This window comes from Pezoporus wallicus, unplaced genomic scaffold, assembly GCF_028554395.1.
Source record: "Pezoporus wallicus isolate ANWC-B61680 ecotype Strahan unplaced genomic scaffold, APGP_CSIRO_Pwel_v1 contig_8272, whole genome shotgun sequence".
Taxonomy (NCBI): Eukaryota; Metazoa; Chordata; class Aves; order Psittaciformes; family Psittacidae; genus Pezoporus; species Pezoporus wallicus.
In genome coordinates this window covers 258,895-283,070 of record NW_026637305.1, presented here as the reverse complement: position 1 = coordinate 283,070, position 24,176 = coordinate 258,895, and the positions used below count along the sequence as shown (strand labels likewise).

Here is a 24,176-nt window from a genome sequence, read left to right as displayed (position 1 = left end):
TTCTGACGTCAGCATGATTGACGTGCTGGCTGTCCAATGAGAGCCGGAGGTGCCATTCAAATGAAGGGTGCCGGTGTAACAGCTGCCAATCGAATTTTGGGGGCGGTTTTTGGACGGGGGTACGTTCCCGGGCGTTTCCGACGGGGTTTTACTGCGCTCGGGGCGGTGCCGACGCTTAGTGTGTTTAGAGCCGGCGGTCGAGCGTCGGTGCTCGGCGGTATGGGAGTGAGGTAGAGGTGGCCCAGCTGCGGAGATCAGGGGAGCGCGTCTGAGTGGCGGGGCCGAGCCTGCGCGGCGGCGAGGACTGCGGAGCCGGCCGGAGGATGGAGGACAAGAAGGAAGAAGGCGAGGCGGAGATCCAAGAGCACGGGCCCGAGCACTGGTTCAGCAAGTGGGAGAGGCAGTGCCTGGCTGAAGCTGAGCAGGAGGAGGCGTTGGCTCCGGAGCTGCAAGACGAGGAGGCGGCGCAGCCGGAGCACAAGCAGCAGAAGCTCTGGCACCTCTTCCAGAACTCGGCCACCGCTGTGGCGCAGCTCTACAAGGGTGAGCGTCGCGGGAGAGGTGGGGGGGGACGGACGGACGGGGTTTGGCGGGCGGTGGAGCCCGGGCGCGGTGCGCTCAGGGCTGAGGCCGGGCCCGGGGAGGTGACGGCGGGGTGGGCGCCACTGAGCCGCCGGTGGTGGGGTGGGAACGGGGCCGCGACGGCACAAAGGGGATGTGGCGGCCTGGGTAAAGGGAGGAGCGGGCTTCCGGCCTGGGGGCTCCGCGCCCGTCTATGGAGGCAGACGGGAAAACAAAATGGCGTGAGGGGGAGCCACGGCCGCTGCTCGGACATCGCCCTTCGCGGCCTCTAGCGGGGCAGCCCAGGCCCAGGAACAGTTGGGCCGGCGATACCCGCGGGCTGGCTCTGGCGTTAGCCCGGCCTACCCCACCCCGGCTGGCACGGGAGGGCAAAGGCTGCCGGTGGGACTCGGCCCTGCACCGGAGGCCCCGGGGAAGCAAGTCGCCCCGGCTGAAAGCGGCCTCTTCGGGGGGCCGCGCCGGGAGGGCACTGGCCGGCGGGGGGAGCGCTGTGAATGCCAGGGGAGCGGCGGGCCTCGGGAACGGGGAGGGTGGGGACCGGCCGGGAAGCCCGGCCCTGCCGGCGGCGGCTCCCGACGCCCAGCCCAGGGAAGAGGCTCCGACAAAATGGCGAAGTGAGGGGCCGGCCCCATTGTGCCGTGGGGGCTGCGGGTGGGGGCCGCGCAGGCGGCTTCCCCGGCAGGCTGGGGACAACACTGCCGCCGGTCCTGGGCCCGGGCCGCTGCCGGCCCGCCCTTCTCGGCCCGGATCCCGAGTTGCCTTCCGAAGGTGGAACAAAATGGCGAAACCTAACATGGCCGTTCGGAGTTGGTGACTCCAAAATAAACAGCGTGTGTCCTTCCCTCCCTGCAGACCGGGTGTGCCAGCAGCCGGGGCTCTCCCTCTGGGTCCCCTTCCAGAACGCTGCCACTGCGGTCACCAACCTCTACAAAGGTAAGGGGCTGCCCTCCCCCTGCTGCCCTGGCAGCCCTCTCTGCTGAGCCGGGCCTGACTCTGCCTCCTGCCCCGGCTTACTCATAAGCAGGACCTGTTAATGTCTCTTATTCACCCTGATAAAATCTAAGCCGAGACTGCTTCCTGAATCTTGAAAGTTTTCCCTGGGCCCCTCTGGCTGACAGTGGTTGAATCTTTTCTGTTGTCTCATGTCAGTGACTAATAATTTAAAAGCTTTTTTACTTCATGAGTCTCAAAAGAGGATATTTATAATATGTGGTGCAGGGTTGTGAATTAAGGGAAGATGCAATAGTTTATTAGAGTACTGCGCTGTCCTGCATTTTGTATTTTTCATGGTGTAGTGAACCGTAGTTTAGGTTTAGTGTTTATAAAATTTTGTGTAGATGTATGTGACAAAGTTCTGTCATCTTGTAACAGTGTGGCTTCTTAAGTAAGCTTACTAGTCTAAGTGCTAGAATGTTGCTATGACTGTGGCCAGGGTGCCTGTAAGAAAGCAGTGTTAGCCAAAACTGTGGTAAGGGTGCACTCTGCATGTGGCTGTTCCATAGTGCGGTTTTCCTATGTGTTCCAATCTGTGAGTATCTGTTTCTGAGCCCTGCTTTTCTTTAGGTTGTCACAAGAATTCTTGTGTGCAGAGGAAACAGTGATTACTAGTGTGTTTAAAAAAAAAACACAACAAAAAAAAACCAACCCAAAACTGCATGGAAATGATATCTAGATCAGTGGAAGCTTAAATTGGCATGGTGTGATTCCCAATGTTAGCCTTCCATTTCTAGGAAAATAAAACTTTTTTTTTGAGTTGTAGGATGTTGTTTTTTTTTCTTGGTCTGTACAGCATTACCTATAGCTCCGTCTGCATCTTTCATTTGTCTCCAGTTTTCCCATTCTGGATTTGCTGTAAGCAGTTTAACTTAGTAATGTGCTTGTGATAGCTGAACAGGTTTCTAATAGATGAGAACAGAGCAAAGAAGAAATGTGGAGAAATGTGGATGCATAACCCTCTCTGACAGATATGACTTCTGTAGAAAGTGCATTTAAGTGTTGAGTGTATATTACAGGTCACATAAAGGGGTAGCATGTCATATAACAGGGTAGGCCTTGGCCTGAGGGAGTGGGTCACTAGATAGTGGTCTGGGACATGAGTCACTTGAGCATGGTGCTAGAGTAGCAGCAGGTAGTGTCAATAAATTGCCTGGAATAATTTTAGTATTATTTTTTTTTTTACAAATGGTATTGCACTTCCTTACAGCATCTTTACTACAAAGAATTAGGCTGTTTTTTCATTAAATAGTTTGATTACTTGTGCTATAGGCAAAACTAAACCTTATTTTTCTGCAGTGATGTGATTAACAGAAGAGTGTGTATGTGGTGACAGGGAAACTAGAATTTAAGTAGGAAGCTGTCTTTAGTCAGGTGTAATGTAATGCTTTAGAAAGCAACACCTGAAACAGATCTTTCCTTCAAGCAGACCTTTAGGTGCTGAAGTACCTCTGTTACTTAGAACTGCTGTCTTTCAATTCTACATTTCTGCTTCCAAATGGGTAGAAATTTGTTGAGAACACAGGTAGAATCAGCTAGATAGTGGCCTACCAGATAAGTTGAATTCTCTAAATGTGGTTTTGCCTTCCTTAGTGATGAACATGGCTCTTTGAAAATATTGTTTCTGACAAGCTCAGTAACATTTGTGTTTTGAAGGACTCTGTAAAAACACTGGAGAAGTAGTTGGTGTGGTAAACTAACCACAAACTGCCTCTTGCCCTGTCAACTAGTTTCTGATCTGAGGAATGCTTGGATTTTTGAGGTGTCAAAATTCTTTACAACAAGAACTACATGAGGAGTAGTATGTAAGGATAATACCATGTCTTGAATGTCAGCTTTTTTTTTTTCATTCCTGAAAATAGATGAAAAAGCTTAATACCATGAGTGATACCATCCAAGTGACCACACTGAATAGGTCTTGGATCATGAATGGTTCTGATTGGTGCTGGTGGCTGCATTTAAAGATATTTGATTGTCTTCCAGATTGCACTGAATAAGTGAAGGCATGACATGTAATGCAAGATTCAGAATTTAAGGCCACTGTAGGAAGTCTTGGGTTTATGGTGGAATAAGAATTGTAAACCTGTAATTTACCTTATTTTTATATAAAACTGAATGTTTGCTAATGTCAATTTTCAGAATGTGTGTAGCTTGAATGCTTGTATTTTGCCAGCTTAACTTCTGTATACAAAGTAGCTGTAGCTTTTACCATAAAAATCTGTTTCCTAGAGTCATGATGCTTAAAACTTGCCCAGGCTGCATCAGCAGTCAGTGAGCTTGACCTCCTAACTAGTTAAGTCCTTTATAAGGCATTCTCATATACAAGAAAAGGAGGTTATTGTTGTAAAGCTGGGCTCCTAATCTCACAGAAGGACTTTCTCATTGTATTTCTGGAACTTGATTAAAGGAATATTGTCAGTTTTCATATTGGCTCCAAAGTATTTAGGTAGCTTTTAGTGTGAGTGTATTAGAGTCTAAGCTTCTGTGGAGTATCAAATAGCTGGAGGAATGGTCTGTCATGTTGCCATTGCTTTCACAAGAATTAGCATTTGTAAATGTTCTAGCGTTTTGATTACACAGCAGCATAGGCAAAATACTCTTGGAGTGCTTAAAAGTACACTTAACAGGTTAGTTTCTCAGTGTACCTGTGTTGCTTATATTATAAACCCCCCCTGAAACTATCACTTTGAGATGGTTTTTCACTATGTTTTATGTTTGAAAGGCTGCTTTCTGCTAGTGTAGATTTTGGTCTCTTCTGTGGAGCATTGCAGTGGTGCCTTGGAACAGAAGACTCAAAATAGGACTTAACAATGATGATTTTCATGGTTTTTTTTTGGTCTGTGATAACCAGATTAGATAGGTAGGTCATTGTTCACCTGTAAACCAATAGCTTGGACAGCTGTTCTTAAATAAATCAAATATTTTTCTGGGCAAATGCCTCTTATGTTGGACTTCAGTTGGTAGAGCAGGTACATAAAAAGCTGTCTTAAATTGGCTCTCCCAGATTAATTATGGAAATAAAGTGGAATTGAAGTGGATATGTTGGTGTCTTTTAAAGGAGCAAGAGCAACATGGCAGTAATTATTATAAAGCTAAAATAGCTGTTCACAAGGCTCTAAAACTTATGCTGAACAGGAAGGGCAGAGTTGAGTACATAATTGAGCCATACAGTTTGTCTGGCTTGTTGCTGTTGGCTGAAGTGTACTCAAGCTAGTACAATCTTCAGTACTTTGAAAGCAATGTTTTACGAGGCATTGAAGTATTTCTTGCAGACACAGTTGTCACTGATGTTACCAGTTATACTAATGGAGAATGGAATTGCATTTTGGAGAGGGATTAATTGCAAATAATGTGCTTAAAACTTCTGTATGTAAAATTTTCAATGGGGTCTAAGTGGGGAAGGAAACTGTTTAGCCTTCTTTTATAAATGGTATGTTACCTAATAAAAAGGCACTGGGGACACTTATGTTCTAACCAGTTTTAAAACTGTGTCCTCCAGTGAATTGTCTCTGCAGTTGAAATTCAGATGAAACTAGAAGAACTCTAGTTCTTCTACTAGAAACTAGAGAGGAACTCTAAAGAAGTCTGAGTTTCCTGAAAATTCTTTGCCTACCAGAATCAAAGCCATTATTTCTTTGTGGGGTTTCCTGGCTGTCCTGGTGCACTTTGTATGTCTCTTAAAGTGCATTGTGTTGATTTGAGTACCATCCTCAGACTGACAAACTCAAAGTATGGTTTTAGTGGCAATATAAGTGTCATAAAAGGTGCTGTTGTACTGACCTGAAGTATGGTAAATGCAGTTTTGGTGGTGCTTAAGTTGCTGTTGACTTTCTGATTTGCAAAGGGGATGCAACTCTACCTAATACCCTTTTCAGGTTTCATAGCTAATTTGTTACAGCTAACCTGGTACTGTGTTACAATAACCTTTAGAAGAATTACTTCTTCCCCATGGTTGACAGGAGGCAGCGTCACTGGTATGTCATACTATATGTTGCTATATCTGTAACGCTGAAAACCTTTTTTTTTTTGTCTCCTTGCAGAAAGTGTGGATGTCCATCAGCGAAGCTTTGATGTAGGAATTCAGATTGGCTATCAGCGTCGGAATAAGGATGTCTTAGCTTGGGTTAAAAAACGCAGAAGAACTATTCGTAGAGAAGACTTGATCAGCTTCCTATGTGGAAAAGTTCCTCCTCCAAGAAATTCTAGAGCTCCCCCAAGACTGACTGTAGTATCCCCTAATCGAGCTACTTCAACAGAAACTAGTTCATCTGTAGAGACTGATTTGCAACCCTTCCGTGAAGCCATAGCTCTGCATGGTAACAATATTTTTTTTTCTAATGCTACTTGGTTAAAATTTTGGGGGGCAGGTGGTTAAAGCATGTCTGGCTTGTGGCCATTGCTGGTTCCATATCATGTACCTGATGTTCCAGCTGAAGGTTTCATTCTCCTCGAGAATGAGTCAGTGTTGGCATGTATAAGGCATACTAGCTACTAAAAAGGCGCATATTCCAATATTTTGAATGAAGAAAAGATAAAAATGAGGTTTGGCTCTAATACTCTACAGCAGTGAACTCAACAGTTAAGTATCAACTCTTGGTAGTGTGTTTGAAGCTTGACCAGATTTGGCGTTTATACCAATGCTAAAGCAGATAGTATTTGGAAAATAATACTATGCTAGCAACTTGGTAAATGTTAGATTTGGCTAGTAGCAAGTAACTAGCAAATTTTTGTGAAGTTGGAGAGGGAATTTAATGTGTGAAGTGTCTGTCTCTGGGGTACTATACCTCACTGTTGTACGTTTGTTATTTGCTGGATATGTGGTGTTTAGCATTCTACCTCAAGTACCCTAGAAAGGATACCTCACTTGCATGTCACTGCAGTAATTTAGTCCTGTTTAGAACTTAGTTCTAGTTCACTTTCAGGCTTAGGTGTCTTCCAGTGTTGTACTGAATTTCCTTCCTTGCCATCACCAACAACGATGGTGGTGTATCTCTTCTCCTTTTCAGATCTCAATATTCGGTAGCTTATTCTATATTGGACTATTACCTATTAGGAACATTTTTATCATTTGCTTAAATTGTTCCTGAGGTGAAATGAAGCAACTCACCCATAGGGTTTATACCATGTAAAGTTCTAGAAGGTAGCAGAAAAAGTCAAACTATCTAGAAGTACTACTTATGAAACTTAAAGGAAACTTTTACTGTTTCAGTTTTGTGTGGGGTATGGAATTAATGAGTTAATTAGATGAGTGGATTCCTGAAAATGCAGTCTTTGCTTTTGCTGTGCTATGGTGGTTTCTCAAGATACATAAACCAGACACTGTTACTGTCTAGGTGACAGCCTAATTCTAGTTTTATTTGCTGGCTGCTCTGTTGCCATTTAAATCAAGCATGTTTCCACCTGGTCATGCTGTTTTTGGCAGTTTTCCTCCTCATATTGGAAGCTGGGTAGAGAATTCTGTGCACCAGTACTGCTTCTTCAGTAGGTAAAGCTAGTTTCATGTGAACTGCAGAAACAGGCTCTCACCTGATATATACACCCTCTTTAAAGTATCTTGCTTTCTGACAGTATGACTCTGGCATGCAGTTGGCTTTGTAACTGCAAAAGTTTACTCTCAGGTGGAAGTAAGCAAGTAGACTTGCTTCAGCACAGTGAGCTCTCAAGCAGAATAAACTCAGGCGTTTTTATTGGTAATATACCTCTCATGTACTGTTGTTTCTTAGCATCTACTTTGTATAGAGGTGGTTCATGGAAGTCACTTCTCTATACCTTGTGGTTCAAGACTCCCATGCTATAAAGTTTTCTTTCATATTTCATAACCTAATACAGGGTTGTTAGGACTGTAGGAAGTTCCCCACTCTGGCACTGCAGGGGCTAGAAATGCACTCTTCCCCTCATCAGCTGGTGGACAAGATTAATGTCGGTCACCTTCTGAATTAAGTTCCCTTGGTATCTGTTTCAGTCTAGTCTTTGACACAGATGCTTTTGTGCTAAGCCTTTGGTAACTAGGCTTGTGCTTGACTTGGCTGTTTTTAGGTTATTGTCTACAATATCTACATTCATCCAGCTTCTCCCCCTCTTTATCATTAATGAAATCATGGATAATCTCCCAAACTATTCTATTTATCATAGGGCTTCTTGAAACTGTGTTTTGATTTTGAAACCTCGGTAGGATCTTCAGGTGTGTATAGATGAATGCCCTCTTTAGGGCTATGCTTATCTTCATTTCTGGCAGTGATTTGCTGCTTCTAGATACTGTGAGGATACAACCTGGTGATAGTGAGTGGCAGCCTCAGTAAGTAATCAGGCTTAAGGCTTTAAGGGGCACTTTGACTGGAATGTTTTGTGGCTTTTGTTTTGAGGCTTTGTTTTGTGCTGGTAGGGTACCTGTGGGAATGGTGTCACTTATTGGTAACATGGATGGGCTGGATTAGATTTAAGGGATAATACTAGGGTTTTGCTGCCCTGAGCAAGACTTCTTTTAATGAAGCAGGAGTAGGTGTGAATCTGTGACACCAAATAAAGCTTGGTGAAACCAGAGTTGGTTCATGCACTTGTCAAAATAAGACCATGGTGCTGCATTTGCTGATCTTGCTCTTTGGGAGAAATAACTAACAAATAAATAACATGTAAATTGTTGACAATCAAGTCTTAAAACTTTGATAGAAGCTGTAGTCACCAAGTAGTTAGTAACTATAATTCCTGGAATACACAGTTCTAGGTATATTTCCGTAGACAAAAGCATCAGAGAAGAGTACAGTCTGAAACAATCTGAAAAAATCTATCAGTACAATCTGAAAACTGTATGCTGCATTTGGAAAGAAATCTGTTAAGACTGGTTTCTTGGCCTTTTACCTCAAACATTATATCTGACCTATAATGTAGCTCTGTGAAGTAGCTGGCAGTTTAACCAAAGCTAGGGATTTTCAACCCAGTATTTAATCTTGTGATGTTATCATAGTCTTTGTGTGCTGTAAGGAAACTTCTCTATTGTTCTGCTTTCAAGACTTTTTATGGTAGATAAAAGTAAAATGATCACGACAAAACTATGTCAACACAAGAATGTTTAGGGTGTATGTGATCTACCTTTTCTTGAAACTGTGGCATGTATGCTGTGCAGCTGTTACTGAATACTTTACCTTAAGTGTGTACCTTAAAGGGTACTTGAGAGTGTGTTTTGGGGTTTAAGTAATCTCTTGAGAGTGTGAACTCTGGCAAATGTAAAAAAAAATAAAATCTTTGCCTTTAATATCAGCTTTGTTGTTGTACTGATTGGTAACCTTTGAAACAGAATTGGTGGAAACTTGAAGTATGGATACCTGAATTAAAGGCTTCAAGAGAAGCTGAGTAGCTAGCTCAAGATAATAAATTCTTTCTGAAACTTGAGCAATTCTGCACCTGATGATGCAGAATTTAAAGAATTGGATGTTAAGTATGAGACATTTTAAGATGTGGTAGAAGACAAATACCTTTATTGTTTATCATCACAGAGTCAAGTTTTTAACTTTCACCATTCCCGAATATGTAATTGGAGTTAGCATGGATACGGGTGTATTTTTGCCTACTATTTGGATGTGTATTGCCATATCCAGTTCTGTAGGAGAAGACTTTCAAATGACCGAATTGCATCAAACTGAGCTAAAGAGGCATAAGATTCCCAAAAGCTGGTGTGTGCCAGGTCACTTGCTGCCGTCTGTAGCCAATATATGAAGGCTTGCTGTGCTGGTAGCTGTGCACAGTCCATGTTTGAAATAATGCTTTGGCCTTTTACTTTAGGGTGTGCTCCATGTTTTAGAAATGATTCTCCCAAGTGTAAGAGGAGAAAAATGCCATGATTTGAGTAAGGGGAAGAAGCAAGCTTGGGAATGCAATGCTGAAATATATTAGATGTGAACATTCTTAACTTCAAATTAAATGAATGGGCAACACCACAGTGAAGGGAGTGTTAAGGTGGTGGTGGTGTTTTTTGTTTTTTTTTTTGGTAGCGTTTTTTTGGTGGGTTTGTTTTTTTGGTCCTTAGATTTAATGTTGCTGTGTATCATTCATGTGATTCAGTCTCTTTGGAATGGGAGAAGCCCTTGCTCTAGCCTGTAAGAGTGTGGCTTGGCCCTTTTAAAGAACCTTTGATTTCCATTAGGCCTCTTTATTCTCAAAGTATTAAACTGCAATGTAAGACATCAGCAGTTGTTACCAGGGTGGAGAAGCAGCACTTGGTAGAAGAGGGGATGGGAGAACAGAGTTCAACTTGCTTTGAGAAAGTTTAAGCTAAAGGGCGTATGTGTGTGTGTACAGCTATCGTAGTTGCAGTGTTGGTAGGTACTGCTGAACTTGCTCTTTGAGCAGTAATGTGAAAGGGCAAGTATAAGACAGGAGCGACAAGGATCTCTTTGCATGCTGTGTTGTAGCTATCTGAGGTTACCTAATTCCTGCTTCAGTCACACTTAAATGTGAATGGGTGTCCTGGGTTCAGCAGTAGCAGTCATGCTTCCCCTTTGTGGTAGCTGGTGCAGTGCTGTGTTTTGACTTCCAGCCTGGGAACAGTGCTGGTGATACCGATGTTTTTGGTTGTTGCTAAGTGATGTTTACCCTGACCAAGGACTTTGTGAGGCTCATGCTCTGCCAGGGAGGAGGGGAAGCCGTGAGAAAGCAGAGACGGGGTGCCTGACCCAGGCGAGCCAAAGAGGTATTCCATACCACAGCACGTCATGCCTGGGGTGGGGGGTAACTGGGAGTTACCCGGAAGTACACGGGCTTCTGGGTGGGACTCGTTTCTTGGCCGGTGGTATCGTATTCTCTTCCCTTGTTATTTTCTCTTATTGTTGTCGTTGGTGTTAGCGGTGGTGATTTGTGTTGTACATTGGTTGCTGGACTGTTCTTGTCTCAACCTGTGGGAGTTGCACTCTTTTGATCCTCCTCCCCGTTCCTCTGGGAGTGGGGAAGGGGAGGGCCTTGTGGTGGGTGTGGGGCCCTCGATTGCTTTCAGCCCAGCACCCCTCACTGGGAGTGAGTGAACAAGCTGTCTGGCTAGGGTTTAAACCACGACAGTTTTTTTTTTTGGCACTCAGTGTGGGGCCCGAGGGGTTGAGATAACAATAGATCTGACCGGATTAATAGTCACTCATCACAATGCTGATTTATTGGCTCTCAAGGTTGTTCCTCTTGATCTCACAGTTTCAGTATATTGTATCTTACTTCCATCCGGTATTTGCTGTATTAGTGTTTTTCAAGTGTGGGGCTTGGGCTAAGGTTTTTGTCTCATTGTACTTTATCGTAATGACTTGTAATACAATAGAATCATTGATCATGAAACTGATCTGGCTTATGTTCCCAGGGTGGTCACCACCTTTATACTTTGGGAGGTATATAATAGAAGTGCTTAGCAATTACACATCTTTTTTCTCCTTCTCAGGTTCAGCACCTGAGAAGGAGACATCCTTTTACCCTCCCAGTCCTCCCCCCAGACCATTTACATTTGAGAGTTTTGAAGTTTTGAATGACCTTTTAATGCTATTGAGACTTGTTTGCTGATAGTGATGGGAATCACCATGCTAGCACGTGTACAGAGTGTGTTTTGCCCACGACTGATTTCAAGACTTAAGCAGAGTCAGGTTTGAGTCTTGTCTGGGGTCAAACAATGATGTAGGAGGACCAAGAGATTTTCCCTGAGGATGGACAGTCATGAGTGGCAGGGCGTGTGGGATAGTATGGGCAAGTATCTAGGTCAGTGGACTCCTCCAGTACTTTGGAATTTCACTACTGAACAACTGCGAAGTCCAGAAGAATTAGTAAAACACTTAAATGAGGTGTGTGGTCATTCTGGCCATATCAGAGATGGAGAAATCATGGCAACGTGCTGGGGCTTGGCCTATGCTTACAGGGCCTTGTTCAACACTCTCCAGCACCTTCAAAAGGAAAAGAAATGTCAGTGGATCTGAGGGCAAAGCAACAGTCAGCGCAGCTACTCCAGCTCCAAGCACAGCAGCTTCACCACCCCCAGAGACAAGTATAGTCGCTACTCAAACTTTGGCTGCAATGAACAGTGCAGCTACCCCAGTGGCAAGTACAGCAGCTGCTCAAACTTTGACTGCAACAGACAGTGTGGTTACCCCAGCTCCAAGCACAGCAGCTACACCACCCCCAGCAACAAGTACAGTTGCTACTCAAACCACAGTGATAATCACTGCAGCCAAACCAGAGGACCAATTCGTACCAATATCGGTTGCCCCTGTATGCAAGAGAACAAGCAAAAAAAGAGCCAAGAAGGGTGAAGCAAGATGAAGAAACAATGAATTAACCACCTGGTCTAGCATCTGATTGGGAGTCATCATCACATGATGAAGAAGAAGAAGAGGAAGAGGTAACTTCTCGACCTCGGTCCTCAACTGAGCTACAGAATATGTGAAAAGATTTTACCCATCAACCAGGGGAGCACATCATCACCTGGTTACTCCGATGCTGGGACAATGGGGCCGATGGTCACGAGCTAGAAGGTACAGAAGCCAAGCAGCTGGGATCACTTGCTAGAGAAGGGGGAATTGACAAAGCAATTGCAAGAGAGAAAAAGTCCCTCAGCCTTTGGAGGTGGCTCTTGGCAGCTGTGAAAGAAAGGTTTCCATACAAGGATGATGTTATGAGTCGTTCGGCCAAGTGGACTACTATAGACAAAGGCATCCAGTCTCTGAGGGAATCAGCCATCGTAGAGATGATCTATCACATCAAGCTGAATAACGGGGATACACCCATAGATCCAGATGAAGTTGAATGTACATGACCCATGTGGCAAAAACTTACACGGAATGCACTGTCATCATATGCCCATTCATTGGCAACAGTAACCTGGAATGACATAGTACTACTAACAGTGGATGAAATGGTTCATAAACTCCGAGAGTTCGAAGACAATCTCACCCCTTCCATCATCTCAGCTGTGGAAAAACTGTCCCAGGACCTCAAACAATTGAGGGACGATCTATCTGATTTATCCAGCTCCTCACGTGTACCAACACACGTCTCAGCTATTAACAAAAGACGTCCTATTGTTCAAGAGAGGAGATACAGAAGGTATACACCACGGGGTACCCTATGGTTTTACCTGCTGGATCACGGAGAAGACATGACAAAGTGGGATGGAAAACCTACTTCAGCTTTGGAGGAACGGGTGAGTGAACTGAAGAGGGGAGCAAGGGCCAAGACTGATCGTCCCATGAGAGCTACAGCTTCAGTCTCTGGTGAGCAGTTTCCCAGATGGAGTGGAAGAGCTGATTTTACTCCAGCTCCTGTGATAACAAAGAATAATCCCTTTCAACACGACTTATGTGTCCAATGCTGTGATGACCATTAGAGGGGCCCTGCCTCCAGCCAGGTGGAGGTAGGGGACAATCGGATTTACTGGACTGTGTGGATCAGATGGCCTGGCACATCAGTCCCACAGAAGTATAAGGCTCTAGTAGATACCGGTGCACAGTGTACCCTGATGCCATCAAGCTGTCAAGGGGTGGAACCCATCTATATTTCTGGAGTAACAGGAGGATCCCAAGAGTTGACTGTGCTGGAGGCTGAAATCAGCCTGACTGGGAGGGAATGGCAAAAGCACCCTATTGTGACTGGTCCAGAGGCTCCATGCATCCTCGGCATAGACTACCTCAAGAGAGGGTACTTCAAAGACCCAAAAGGGTACCGGTGGGCTTTTGGTATTGCTGCTTTGGAGACTGAGGAAATTGAGCAGCTGTCCACCTTGCCTGGTCTCTCAGAAGATCCCTCTGCTGTGGGGTTGCTGAAAGTTGAAGAACAACAAGTGCCAATTGCGACCACAACAGTGCACCGGCGGCAATATCGCACCAACCGAGACTCCCTGATTCCCATCCATCAGCTGATCCGTAGACTGGAGAGTCAGGGGGTGATCAGCAGGACCCGCTCACCCTTCAATAGCCCCATATGGCCAGTGCGAAAGTCTAATGGAGAATGGAGACTAACAGTAGACTATCGTGGCCTGAATGAAGTCACACCACCATTGAGTGCTGCCGTACCGGACATGCTAGAACTTCAGTATGAACTAGAGTCAAAGGCAGCCAAGTGGTATGCCACGATTGATATTGCCAATGCATTTTTCTCCATTCCTTTGGCAGCAGAGTGCAGGCCACAGTTTGCTTTTACTTGGAGGGGTGTCCAGTTCACTTGGAACCGACTGCCCCAGGGGTGGAAACACAGCCCTACCATTTGCCATGGACTGATCCAGACTGCACTGGAACAGGGGCAAGCTCCAGAACACCTGCAATACATTGATGACATTATTGTGTGGGGCGATACAGCGGAAGAAGTCTTTGAGAAAGGGAGGAAAATAATCCAAATCCTGCTGAAAGCCGGTTTTGCCATAAAACGGAGTAAGGTCAAGGGACCTGCACAGGAGATTCAATTTTTGGGAATAAAATGGCAAGATGGACGTAGACAGATCCCCACAGATGTGATCAACAAGATAACAGCAATGTCTCCACCAACTAATAAGAAAGAAACGCAAGCTTTCTTGGGTGCAGTGGGGTTCTGGAGAATGCACATCCCAAATTACAGTTCGATTGTAAGCCCTCTCTATCATGTGACCCGGAAGAAGAATGATTTTAAATGGGGCCCTGAGCAGCAACAAGCCTTTGAGCAAATTAAACGCGAGATAGTTCATGCAGTAGCCCTTGGACCAGTCTGGACCGGGCCAGATGTAAAAAATGTACTGTACACTGCAGCTGGGGAGAACGGTCCTACCTGGAGCCTCTGGCAGAAAGCTCCAGGGGAGACTCGAGGTCGACCCCTCGGCTTTTGGAGTCGGGGATACAAAGGATCTGAGGCCAGCTATACCCCAACTGAGAAAGAGATACTGGCAGCCTATGAAGGGGTTCGAGCTGCTTCGGAAGTGATTGGCACTGAAGCACAGCTCCTCCTGGCACCCCGGTTGCCCGTGCTGGGCTGGATGTTCAAAGGCAGGGTCTCCTCTACACATCATGCAACTGATGCTACATGGAGTAAATGGGCTGCACTAATTACACAACGAACTCGAATAGGAAATCTCAGTCGTCCAGGCATTCTAGAAGTCATCATGGACTGGCCAGAGGGCAAAGATTTCGGAATGTCAACAGAGGAGGAGGTGGTGCGTGCTGAAGAGGCCCCACCATATAATAAACTGTCAGAAAGTGAAAAGCAGTATGCCTTGTTTACTGATGGGTCCTGCTGTATTGTGGGAAAGCATCAGAGATGGAAGGCAGCTGTATGGAGTCCTGGATGACAAGTTGCAGAACTGCTGAAGGAGAGGGTGAATCGGGTCAGTTTGCTGAGGTGAAAGCCATCCATCTGGCCCTGGACATTGCTGAACGAGAAAAGTGGCCAGTACTTTATCTCTGTACTGACTCATGGATGGTGGCAAATGCCCTGTGGGGGTGGTTGAAGCAATGGAAGCAGAGCAACTGGCAATGCAGAGGTAAACCCATCTGGGCTGCTGCACTGTGGAAAGATATTGCTGCCCGGGTGCAGAACCTGGTGGTGAAGGTACGTCATGTAGATGCCCATGTACCCAAGAGTCGGGCCACTGAGGAACACCAGAATAACCAACAAGTGGATAAAGCGGCTAAGATTGAAGTGGCTCAGATGGACTTAGATTGGCAACATAAAGGTGAATTATTTTTGGCCCGGTGGGCCCATGACACTTCAGGCCATCAGGGCAGAGATGCAACATATAGATGGGCCTGTGACCGAGGGGTGGACTTAACAATGGACACTATTGCCCAGGTTATTCATGAGTGTGAAACATGTGCTGCAATTAAACAAGCCAAGCGGTTAAAGCCTCTTTGGCATGGAGGACGATGGTTGAAGTATAAATATGGGGAGGCCTGGCAGATTGACTATATCACACTGCCACCAACCCGCCAAGGCAAGCGCCATGTGCTTACCATGGTGGAAGCAACCACCGGGTGGCTGGAAACATACGCTGTGCCCTATGCCACTGCCTGGAACACTATCCTGGGCCTTGAGAAACACATTTTGTGGTGACACGGCACCCCAGAGAGAATTGAGTCAGACAATGGGACTCATTTCCGGAATAACCTTACTGATATTTCTGCCAAAGAGCATGGCATTGAGTGGGTATATCACATCCCCTACCATGCACCAGCCTCTGGGAAAATCGAACGGTACAATGGGCTGTTAAAAACTACACTGAGAGCAATGGGTGAGGGAACTTTCAAACATTGGGGTACACATTTACCAAAAGCCACCTGGTTGGTCAACACCAGAGGATCTGCCAACAGGGCTGGCCCAGCCCAGTCAGAACTTTTACATATTGTAGAGGGGGACAAAGTTCCTGTGGTGCATATGAAGAATTTGCTGGGGAAGACAGTCTGGGTTATTCCTGCTTCAGGTAAAGGCAAACCCACTCGTGGGATTGCTTTTGCTCAGGGACCTGGATATACTTGGTGGGTAATGCGGGAAGATGGGGAAGTCCGATGTATACCTCAAGGGGATTTGATTTTAGGGGAAAACGGCCAACGAACTTAATTGTATGCTCTTGCCTGCTGTGTAATACTTTTATAGCTCATCAAATAGATGCCTCCAGGTCACCAGCGACTAGCCCTGACTTCCCTGCAACCATCATCCCAACAGAGAATGAACTTTGATAGAACCGGATGAGTTCTGCAGTAAAGGAACGACCAGCATCAGCAGGCAACGATCCAATACTGCACACAGCCTTTCCTGCCCTGAAAGATTGTTACAAGAGATGGAACCTGACATCATGGACTGAATGGACTCGGCAGCATTATAGGGATTGGTCCATGCAGTAAGAAAATGATCTCTTTCTCTTGGTCTGTGTGTATATGGATGTATATATGTGGGAGAGCGATGGTGTATTGAAAATGTGGGATCTGAGCATGATGTGAATGGTATGGAATAAGGGGTGGATAATGTCCTGGGTTCAGCAGTAGCAGTCATGTTTCTCCTTCATGGTAGCTGGTGCAGTGCTGTGTTTTGACTTCCAGCTTGGGAACAGTGCTGGTGATACCGATGTTTTTGGTTGTTGCTAAGTGATGTTTACCCTGACCAAGGACTTTGTGAGGCTCGTGCTCTGCCAGGGAGGAGGGGAAGCCATGAGGAAGAAGAGACAGGGCACCTGACCCAGGCTAGCCAAAGAGGTATTCCATACCACAGCACGTCATGCCTGGGGTGGGGGGTACCTGGGAGTTACCCGGAAGGACACGGGCTTCTGGGTGGGACTCGTTTCTTGGCCAGTGGTATTGTATTCCCTTCCCTTGTTATTTTCTCTTATTGTTGTTGTTGGTAGTAGCGGTGGTGATTTGTGTTGTACACTGGTTGCTGGACTGTTCCTGTCTCAACCTGTGGGAGTTGCACTCTTTTGATCCTCCTCCCTGTCCCTCCTGGAGTGGGGAAGGGGAGAGCCCTGTGGTGGGGGGTGGGGCCCTCGATTGCTCTCAGCCCGGCACCACCCAATGGGAGTGAGTGAACAAGCTGTCTGGCTAGGGTTTAAACCACGACAATGGGTTTTGATACATCCTGATTAAAACTTCTGGAAAACAATAGGTAATGCTGTTACTATACTGAACAGTAGTTATGCCATATCTTATTTGGTGGTAGTGGCCTGAATAGCCATATCCATTATGAATTACAGTGCATATAAAATACTACTTGCAGTTTATTAGGCCAGTATTGATAAACCTGCTAATGTTGGCAGCTTTATCTACCTTAAGTATTTCATACTCCATAAAACAGACTTTTAGCCAAGCATTGGAATAACTTGATACTTTTTGGAGAGTACTTAGTTACAAATTAGCTATTATTGGTCATAGTGTATAAACTGCAGCTTTTCCTGCTAGTATTGTAATGACTTAGAATGTAGCTTCACATAAAAACAGTGCTTTGTGAAATTATTGGCTGTGAATTCCATATTGTTGATGATTGAAAGATATGGCAGGAATGAGAATACTGCAGAATATTTCAGATATGCCCTCCACTTCAGTCCTTTGAAGTTTGAAGAGAGTGCCATGTGTCTCTCTTGAAGGCCTCTAGTAAAAAAGGAAAGCACCACATGGCAAGATCTCCTTTAAAAAGGAGTGTGAGGCTTAAGAGGTGGTCATGAGTTCTATTTAAGTAGCTGTTTGAATCTCTATACTGTTGTATAGACAACTGATGTGCCTGTGATTAGGTCATTTAATCATGATACAGAAATTTGAGGTTATGAAATAGTGTTGCCAACAGTCATCTTACTATTTCCTAGTATCTACTTCTGCTTGATTTACTGCTTTAAATGGTTTAAATACTTTGGGAAGAGGACTGAGTACACTGAAAACTTGAAACTCTGAATAATTCACAGTAAATGGGTCTTTGAGGATTCTTCTTTGCATTACAACAATTTTCCAAGAAAAAATGAACTGTGGATCACAGTTCCTGAAAGATGCTTCCTGTCAACAAAAGTAGATCTTCTCAATTGCATTGCTGAGTGTCTTCAAAGATGTTGTTTCCATGAAGTGGCAATTTGGTATCTCAGTGCATGCCTTGAATTTTCCTTCAGAGTCTTCCATGTTAGCTTGATTACCCCATCCTAAACTGATCCAAATGTTTCGTTTGACAGTTCTGCTCTCTTGGATTGATGTGTAGTGCTGTGAAATATGGTTAACTGCCGGTAACTGATACCAAATTGTCACTCAGTCTGTTAGCATACTTGGTAATGACTGTTACTCACTACTTCAGTATTAAGTGCCTATATGAGATGCAAGATTAAACTGCAACTGGAAGTCCATGTACTGATACAATTTTCTTGCACTCCTATCTCAGTAATATTTCAAAGCTCCTCTGCTTCTGATACGAGGTTTGATGGAAGACTTGAACTTCTTGATTATCTCCTGAAGGTTGTTTGTATTTAAATATAGTCATTCAATATTTCCTAAATATTGAAAAGTCAATGCCTGCTTGAGGCATTGCTTGTGAACCTTACAGCTTGTTTAAGAATATGCTGTAGCATTTTACAGATACATCTTTTAATTCTAGCTTTATCTACTATTTAAAAAAAATGCTTGTTATTGAAAAGGGTTTACTTCAACATAGTTATTGAGTGATGCCAAAAAATGTATTCTCACATGGCATTTCAATTTTGGGGTTTGTTTTGAATATTGCTTCTCTCCTTACTTGGGCAACAGACATAATGCAAAGATGTCCTGATGGAACTCGGTATATTAGCCATTTGTTTATGCGTTATGTAAGAGTAAATGACTGGTAAGTAGTGTAAATAGTTGATTCTCAGTGGAAGTACAATGCTAAACTTGTGTCCAGAGCTTGGAATAATAAGGTGGGGGAAATTTCTGCAGTCAATTTGGATTTGAAACTTCCGGTGCGCTGTGTTTTTCTGCCATTTAAATGTGAAGGATAAATAGTTTTTTCTAATGTATGTTGTGCCTGTTGAAGTGGAACTTGCTGTTGTCTTTAAATTGTGAAGTGATTTTTGCATGCTGGTGGCCTGTCCCAGCTGTAGTCTCAGAATTATATATTTGATCATACATCTGTGTCATCAGTTGGCTTTACTTTCTTTGGTAGATGTATAGGAACCTCTTTTCCTAATGGTTTTGAGTTTAAGCTTGACTTTAATCCTGGGAGTGCTAGAACAAACCTTGTTTCTGAATTACCTTTTCACTAAGACAGCTTCTGCTGTTCAAATACTTTCTGCTGTTAATGAAAGGTGATTTTAATGTTAAAATCTGCAGGGTCCCTGTGAAACTTAAAACCATGCCTCTGAGTTGTTGGGACACCACTTAGAACTGTAAGCAAAAAGCTCTAAGGGAAGCATCAGTGACGTGTGGCTGGTTCTGCTAGTGGTTGTACAATGCCCAATCATAGCCTGTGCTGTTACAAGATCTAAGCTTCAAATGTTCTTTCAACAGTGATACAGGTTGGCCTGTTCTATCCTGACTTGTAATGTAACCTGACATTGCTGCAGATGGTTTTAGAATGTACCTTCTATTTGATGTTTCTAGCAACTGATCTAATAGCTCTAGTAGTCCTCTCTTCACAGAGCCTCTGAAGAGGCTTATTTGGCCTGCCAGTCGCTGATAGGTTAAGCTTTACTTGTCAGCATGTGAGTTCTGGCTACTGCCTTGACTATATATGAAGTTATGTATTAAATGGTTTTGCAAACAGGGTGTATGGTGGCTGGACAGAGGTATAGAATATTTGAGACTGGAGAGAACGTTGGGGCTCATGATTTTGAAAGTTACTGAGGCAAATCTTGAACAGCTTAACATTCACTTGTTCTTATTGCTAGAAAAATACACAGATGTAGATCTTGTTGCGCTCTTCATCTTTTTGTGTGACTTGTGCTTGACACTAGCTTTGATAGTTTATTTCTAAGGCCAACAGATGCTCTTGTACTTTCCTTATACTACTCAGATTTGAAGCAGTTATGACAGCAAAGATGTTTGTCTCACCTCTGAGCTCCTGTGTTCCTACAAATAGAGCCTGAATTCCAGTTTGACAAGAGTTGTTATGCTTTCATATGTTAGCCTTTACTGAATTTTAGTGTCCTACTGTTGCACAGTTGTAATAGCAACATTGCAGAAGATGAAGTATGTAGTATGAAATTCATTATTTTCTTGTTTATAGCCTTATTTCTACATGAAACAAACTTCTCTTTTAGTTAAACACTTTGATAATCTGAATTCAAACTGAAGTATTTGCAGGGTACCTGTGACAAGTGTTTTGGAACAACCTGTCAATAGTAAATTTGGGGGATTGTCTCATTGGCTTGTTTAAGTGCTCTTCTGAATTCTAGTAATACTAATGTCTTGGCTGATAGTGTTAGCCATGAAATAAAGCTTTAACTTACAAACTAGCTCTTGTGTACCTGTCAGATCTGTCACACTGCATTTTTCTTTAGACCTAGTGACTGAGGCAGTGAAAGGGAGCAGAGTGGTGGTGGTTGAAACAAGACCAAATCAGGTCAACCTGGATATCCTTGGTAGGGGGTTTTCCTTCTGTGTAACTACTGGTCTAGTGTTTTACATTGAAGTGGTCTGCTCTGAGTATGTACACATTTTGAACAGCATGTCATGTTTATGAAGCTAGCATTTGTTACAATGTGCTGTTACAACTTGGTGTATAAGCTTATCTTAATGTCATAAGAAGCAGTTCTGGTAATTGTTATACTTAAATGGATTAAAAGCTGGGAAGGTATGGTCTGGACTATGAGGAAGTGTGGCACAAATAGTAGGATGAAGTGCCTTTAACTTGCCTCTAGAAGTCAGATAAGTGTCATCCCTTCTGCCACACATGGGAAACTAACTTTTCTTTACTATCTGACCTAAATCCTTCCTCTTTTTTTCTCCCTAGGTCTCAGTGGTGCAATGGCTAGTATAAGTGTTCGCTCAAGTACCCCAGGCTCACCCACTCACGTAAGCAGTGGCTCCAATGCTAGTCGAAGGAGAAATGGACTTCATGATGTTGATTTGAACACTTTCATATCAGAAGAAATGGCACTCCACTTGGACAATGGTGGAACTAGAAAGCGTACCTCAGCCCAGTGTGGCGATGTCATTACAGACTCACCAACTCATAAACGCAACAGAATGATCTAAACTGCAAAAACTTCAAACCCACCATGCTGCTTGAAAGCCACTTGATCCTCAGAGTACTATTGAAAAGGAAACATGAGGCCATCTTTCCATATTCACTGTTTAAGACAAATGAATTCAATAATTGCCATAAAGGAAATTTTAGATATTACATTAGATGCCTCTTGTAACTGCAGCTTTCTTAAAATATATTCTTAGCAGAGGACATCAGATATTGTGTAGTAGTTAGCAAGATCATCATAGGCAAACATGTATCCTGTTCCAAGGCTAAAAGTGACCTTACTTGTATTCTTAAAGGGAAAGGAAATTTCAGATGTTTATTTGGTTATAAAATGCTTTTTTTTTTGTCCTTTATTTCTTGCTGTGTTATTAGCTTAAACAGTATTGCCAGTTTGACTGAAATTGTCTACAACATGACTTGGCATCTTTGTCAAAACTGCAGGCTTCCATTTTTGCAGCACTACCACGCACCTAGTTTCTATATAGTAACAGTGTGCAAGTTATAAATATTGGACTGTACCCTTTTTAGTTTTAAAAGCAGTTGATAACTGGTTATTGTGTGATAATGTTAAGAGGTGCTATGATGGTCATGCAATTAATACTTAATATTGACTCAATACAAGGATTCACTTTGTGTGTTCTAGTGCTCTGAAGTAGCAATATTAAACTTTTCCCCAATTAACTTCATAGGCTTTTAATTTGGTTTAATAAAATATATGTACTTATTGGTATTATCCTTGTGGTAATCTTAAAACAGTGCAGACTGCACCAGTGCAGACCTAAGTTTAGAGAAGGATGTCCTGTAATTGGAAAATAGGCTTTTCTGTTCAGTATTAGTGAGGGGTAGGTTTTGTGTGCACCGTATCCCATTTTACATTTCTTGTAAAGTAATTGCCCATTGCTGGGAAGGGGTGGGAATGAGGGGAAATAGTTGGAAAAGAGGTGTGTTCTAACAAGTAAGACTTCTGGTCTTGAAACTTGTTGAAACTTGGACTAACTTAACATTCTGTGTGATGCATGTCACTCCCTGCTGAAGGAGATGGCAGGTTCTTTGAAGTGCTAAGAAAATAATTTAAAACTGGAAGTTGATTATAAATCTCTGGATAAATATGCCATAAAGATGAATTACAAAGGATAAATGGCTTTCTCTGTGTTGAGCTTACATTCATAGAATTGAACTCTGGCTGCTGTAACTTAAGCATAATCTAAAACTGAACTAGAGCTCAAGACTGATCTGCTGCAAATCCATTTCTGAGTGGTGAAAGAGGTGTTGGGCTGGAAGAGTGTCCTAAGTATTTTTACATGTAGATGCAACAAGTCTTTGGTGGAGAGCTCTGGAGTCTCTAAAGCTCTAGATTTAGGGAAGGGGTAATACAGGAGAAATAAGAAAATGAAGAGCTCCAAACCTGAAATTTGGGAAAGGGGTACTTAGTGAGGTGGTATGCATGCTTTAACTGGAAGCAGAGGCTGACCCTTGGATGAAATGCAGCTATGCTGGATTCATAGTATTAATAAATTGTGGTGGTCTAGCTAAGTTAAGGCACCTTGAGCTCTGTGTTAATACACAACTCTTCAAGAATTTAGATTACATGCTTGTGGAGTCAGACTTTTTTTGTGTATTACATTCCCTGTTTGAAGCGGACTTCGCTGAATTTTTGCTCCTTTTTACCCTGGTGTCCTCTCATTAGTGTTCTGTAGTCAAGGCAAGACAGCAGTGATGCCTAAAATTCTCAGAATTCAAGGCGCTCTACTAAGAGCATGATCTTGCTGTTTGGTGCTTCAATCAAATTTCTTTACATTGAAGAGCTCTTGAAGATGTTGACAGTTGCACAGTACTGTAGCCTAGAGGTTCTATAATCTATGGGACAAGTTGAAGACCTGTCCAAAGCAAGATGTTAAGAACTGTTCAAAACCTCCACCTGTGTTACACAGCTGAACTTGCACATCACCTGGAGACTTGGTATACATTAATTTCAGTTACTGCTATTAATGACAATTCATAAGACTTATGTAAGATATTAGTATCGCATAAAGCTAGTTATCATTTGGAGACTGCATTTTCAACAGATTTTTGAAGATGGTACCTAAATACATCTGTTAGTATTTATTGGGCTGTTGGCGGAGGGATTTTTCTGTTCCAAAAGAAAAATCTGGAGAAGGGCATGTATGAAAACCAGTTTTCAGCTCTTCTGTTTATTCATTAACTGGCTTGTACAAGTAAGATGCTTATGCTCTGTGATTTCTAACACTTTAATATTACCTGAGTAAAGGTAACATCACATCGTTATCAGTTCTGCATATGTGGACTGAACTGTAAGGGTGCTTCTGGTCAATACACAGAGCCTGTTCAAATTACTTCTTCCCTTCCCTGCAGTGAAATAAATCCTGTTAATGCTTTGAAGCATTAATTCTGTCTAGTATCATCTAAAACTAAATTTGTCTGGCGTATGGATTAATTTGTGCCATTTTTCTTTGGAAGAAAGCGGGCTTAGGTATTAAACTGGTTGCATTGGTGTTTTTTTTTTTTTTGGCTTGTACCTTAAATATTTGGCAACTTTTTGATTGCTTTTTGTTTAGCCCCCACTGTTGTTTGCTCTTTGTTAACCTCTGCCAGAATGATCAAAACTGCATGTATTCACCTCGTAAACACAAGGAGAACAGGTTGTCTCTTAAAAAAAAAAAACAATAAAAAGGAAGTCCCATACCTTTGCTTTGAAGACTTTTTCTTGTGCCAGTGTAGAAGATTGATGTTCCGGAAATAGCTTTCAGCTCTTATCCAAACTGTAGCTCCTGAAGCTAGAAGTGAGTTGATTTTCTGTAAGAAACACTGACATGAACTGTTTAGTTTGGTAAAAAGGTGCTTGCTTTTGCTTTCTCCTATGAATCATACAGTTGACCAGTCTCTTCTCCATGTACATCAGATCTAACATGAATGTGCGGCAAGTTACGTAAAGTACATCCTGCACTGAAGCTACTGTGCTTGGCTTATTAATA

General features: G+C 43.3%; 1 protein-coding gene across 2 annotated transcripts; it reads left to right on the top strand.

The window, feature by feature from the left end:
• The first annotated feature begins 87 nt into the window (after window positions 1-87).
• On the top strand, window positions 88-23,874 carry LOC130596777 (HUWE1-associated protein modifying stress responses 1). Of its 2 annotated transcripts, XM_057404728.1 has the most exons (4): window positions 89-543; window positions 1,435-1,515; window positions 5,616-5,891; window positions 20,941-23,874. In XM_057404728.1, exons 1-4 carry the CDS (start codon window positions 324-326, stop codon window positions 21,183-21,185), a joined length of 822 nt encoding a protein of 273 aa, XP_057260711.1. In that variant the 5' UTR covers window positions 89-323; the 3' UTR covers window positions 21,186-23,874. The 2 variants fall into 2 exon arrangements, with proteins under 2 accessions (XP_057260712.1, XP_057260711.1); XM_057404729.1 differs by lacking the exon at window positions 1,435-1,515 and having other exon boundaries at window positions 88-543.
• Window positions 23,875-24,176: the final 302 nt, after the last annotated feature.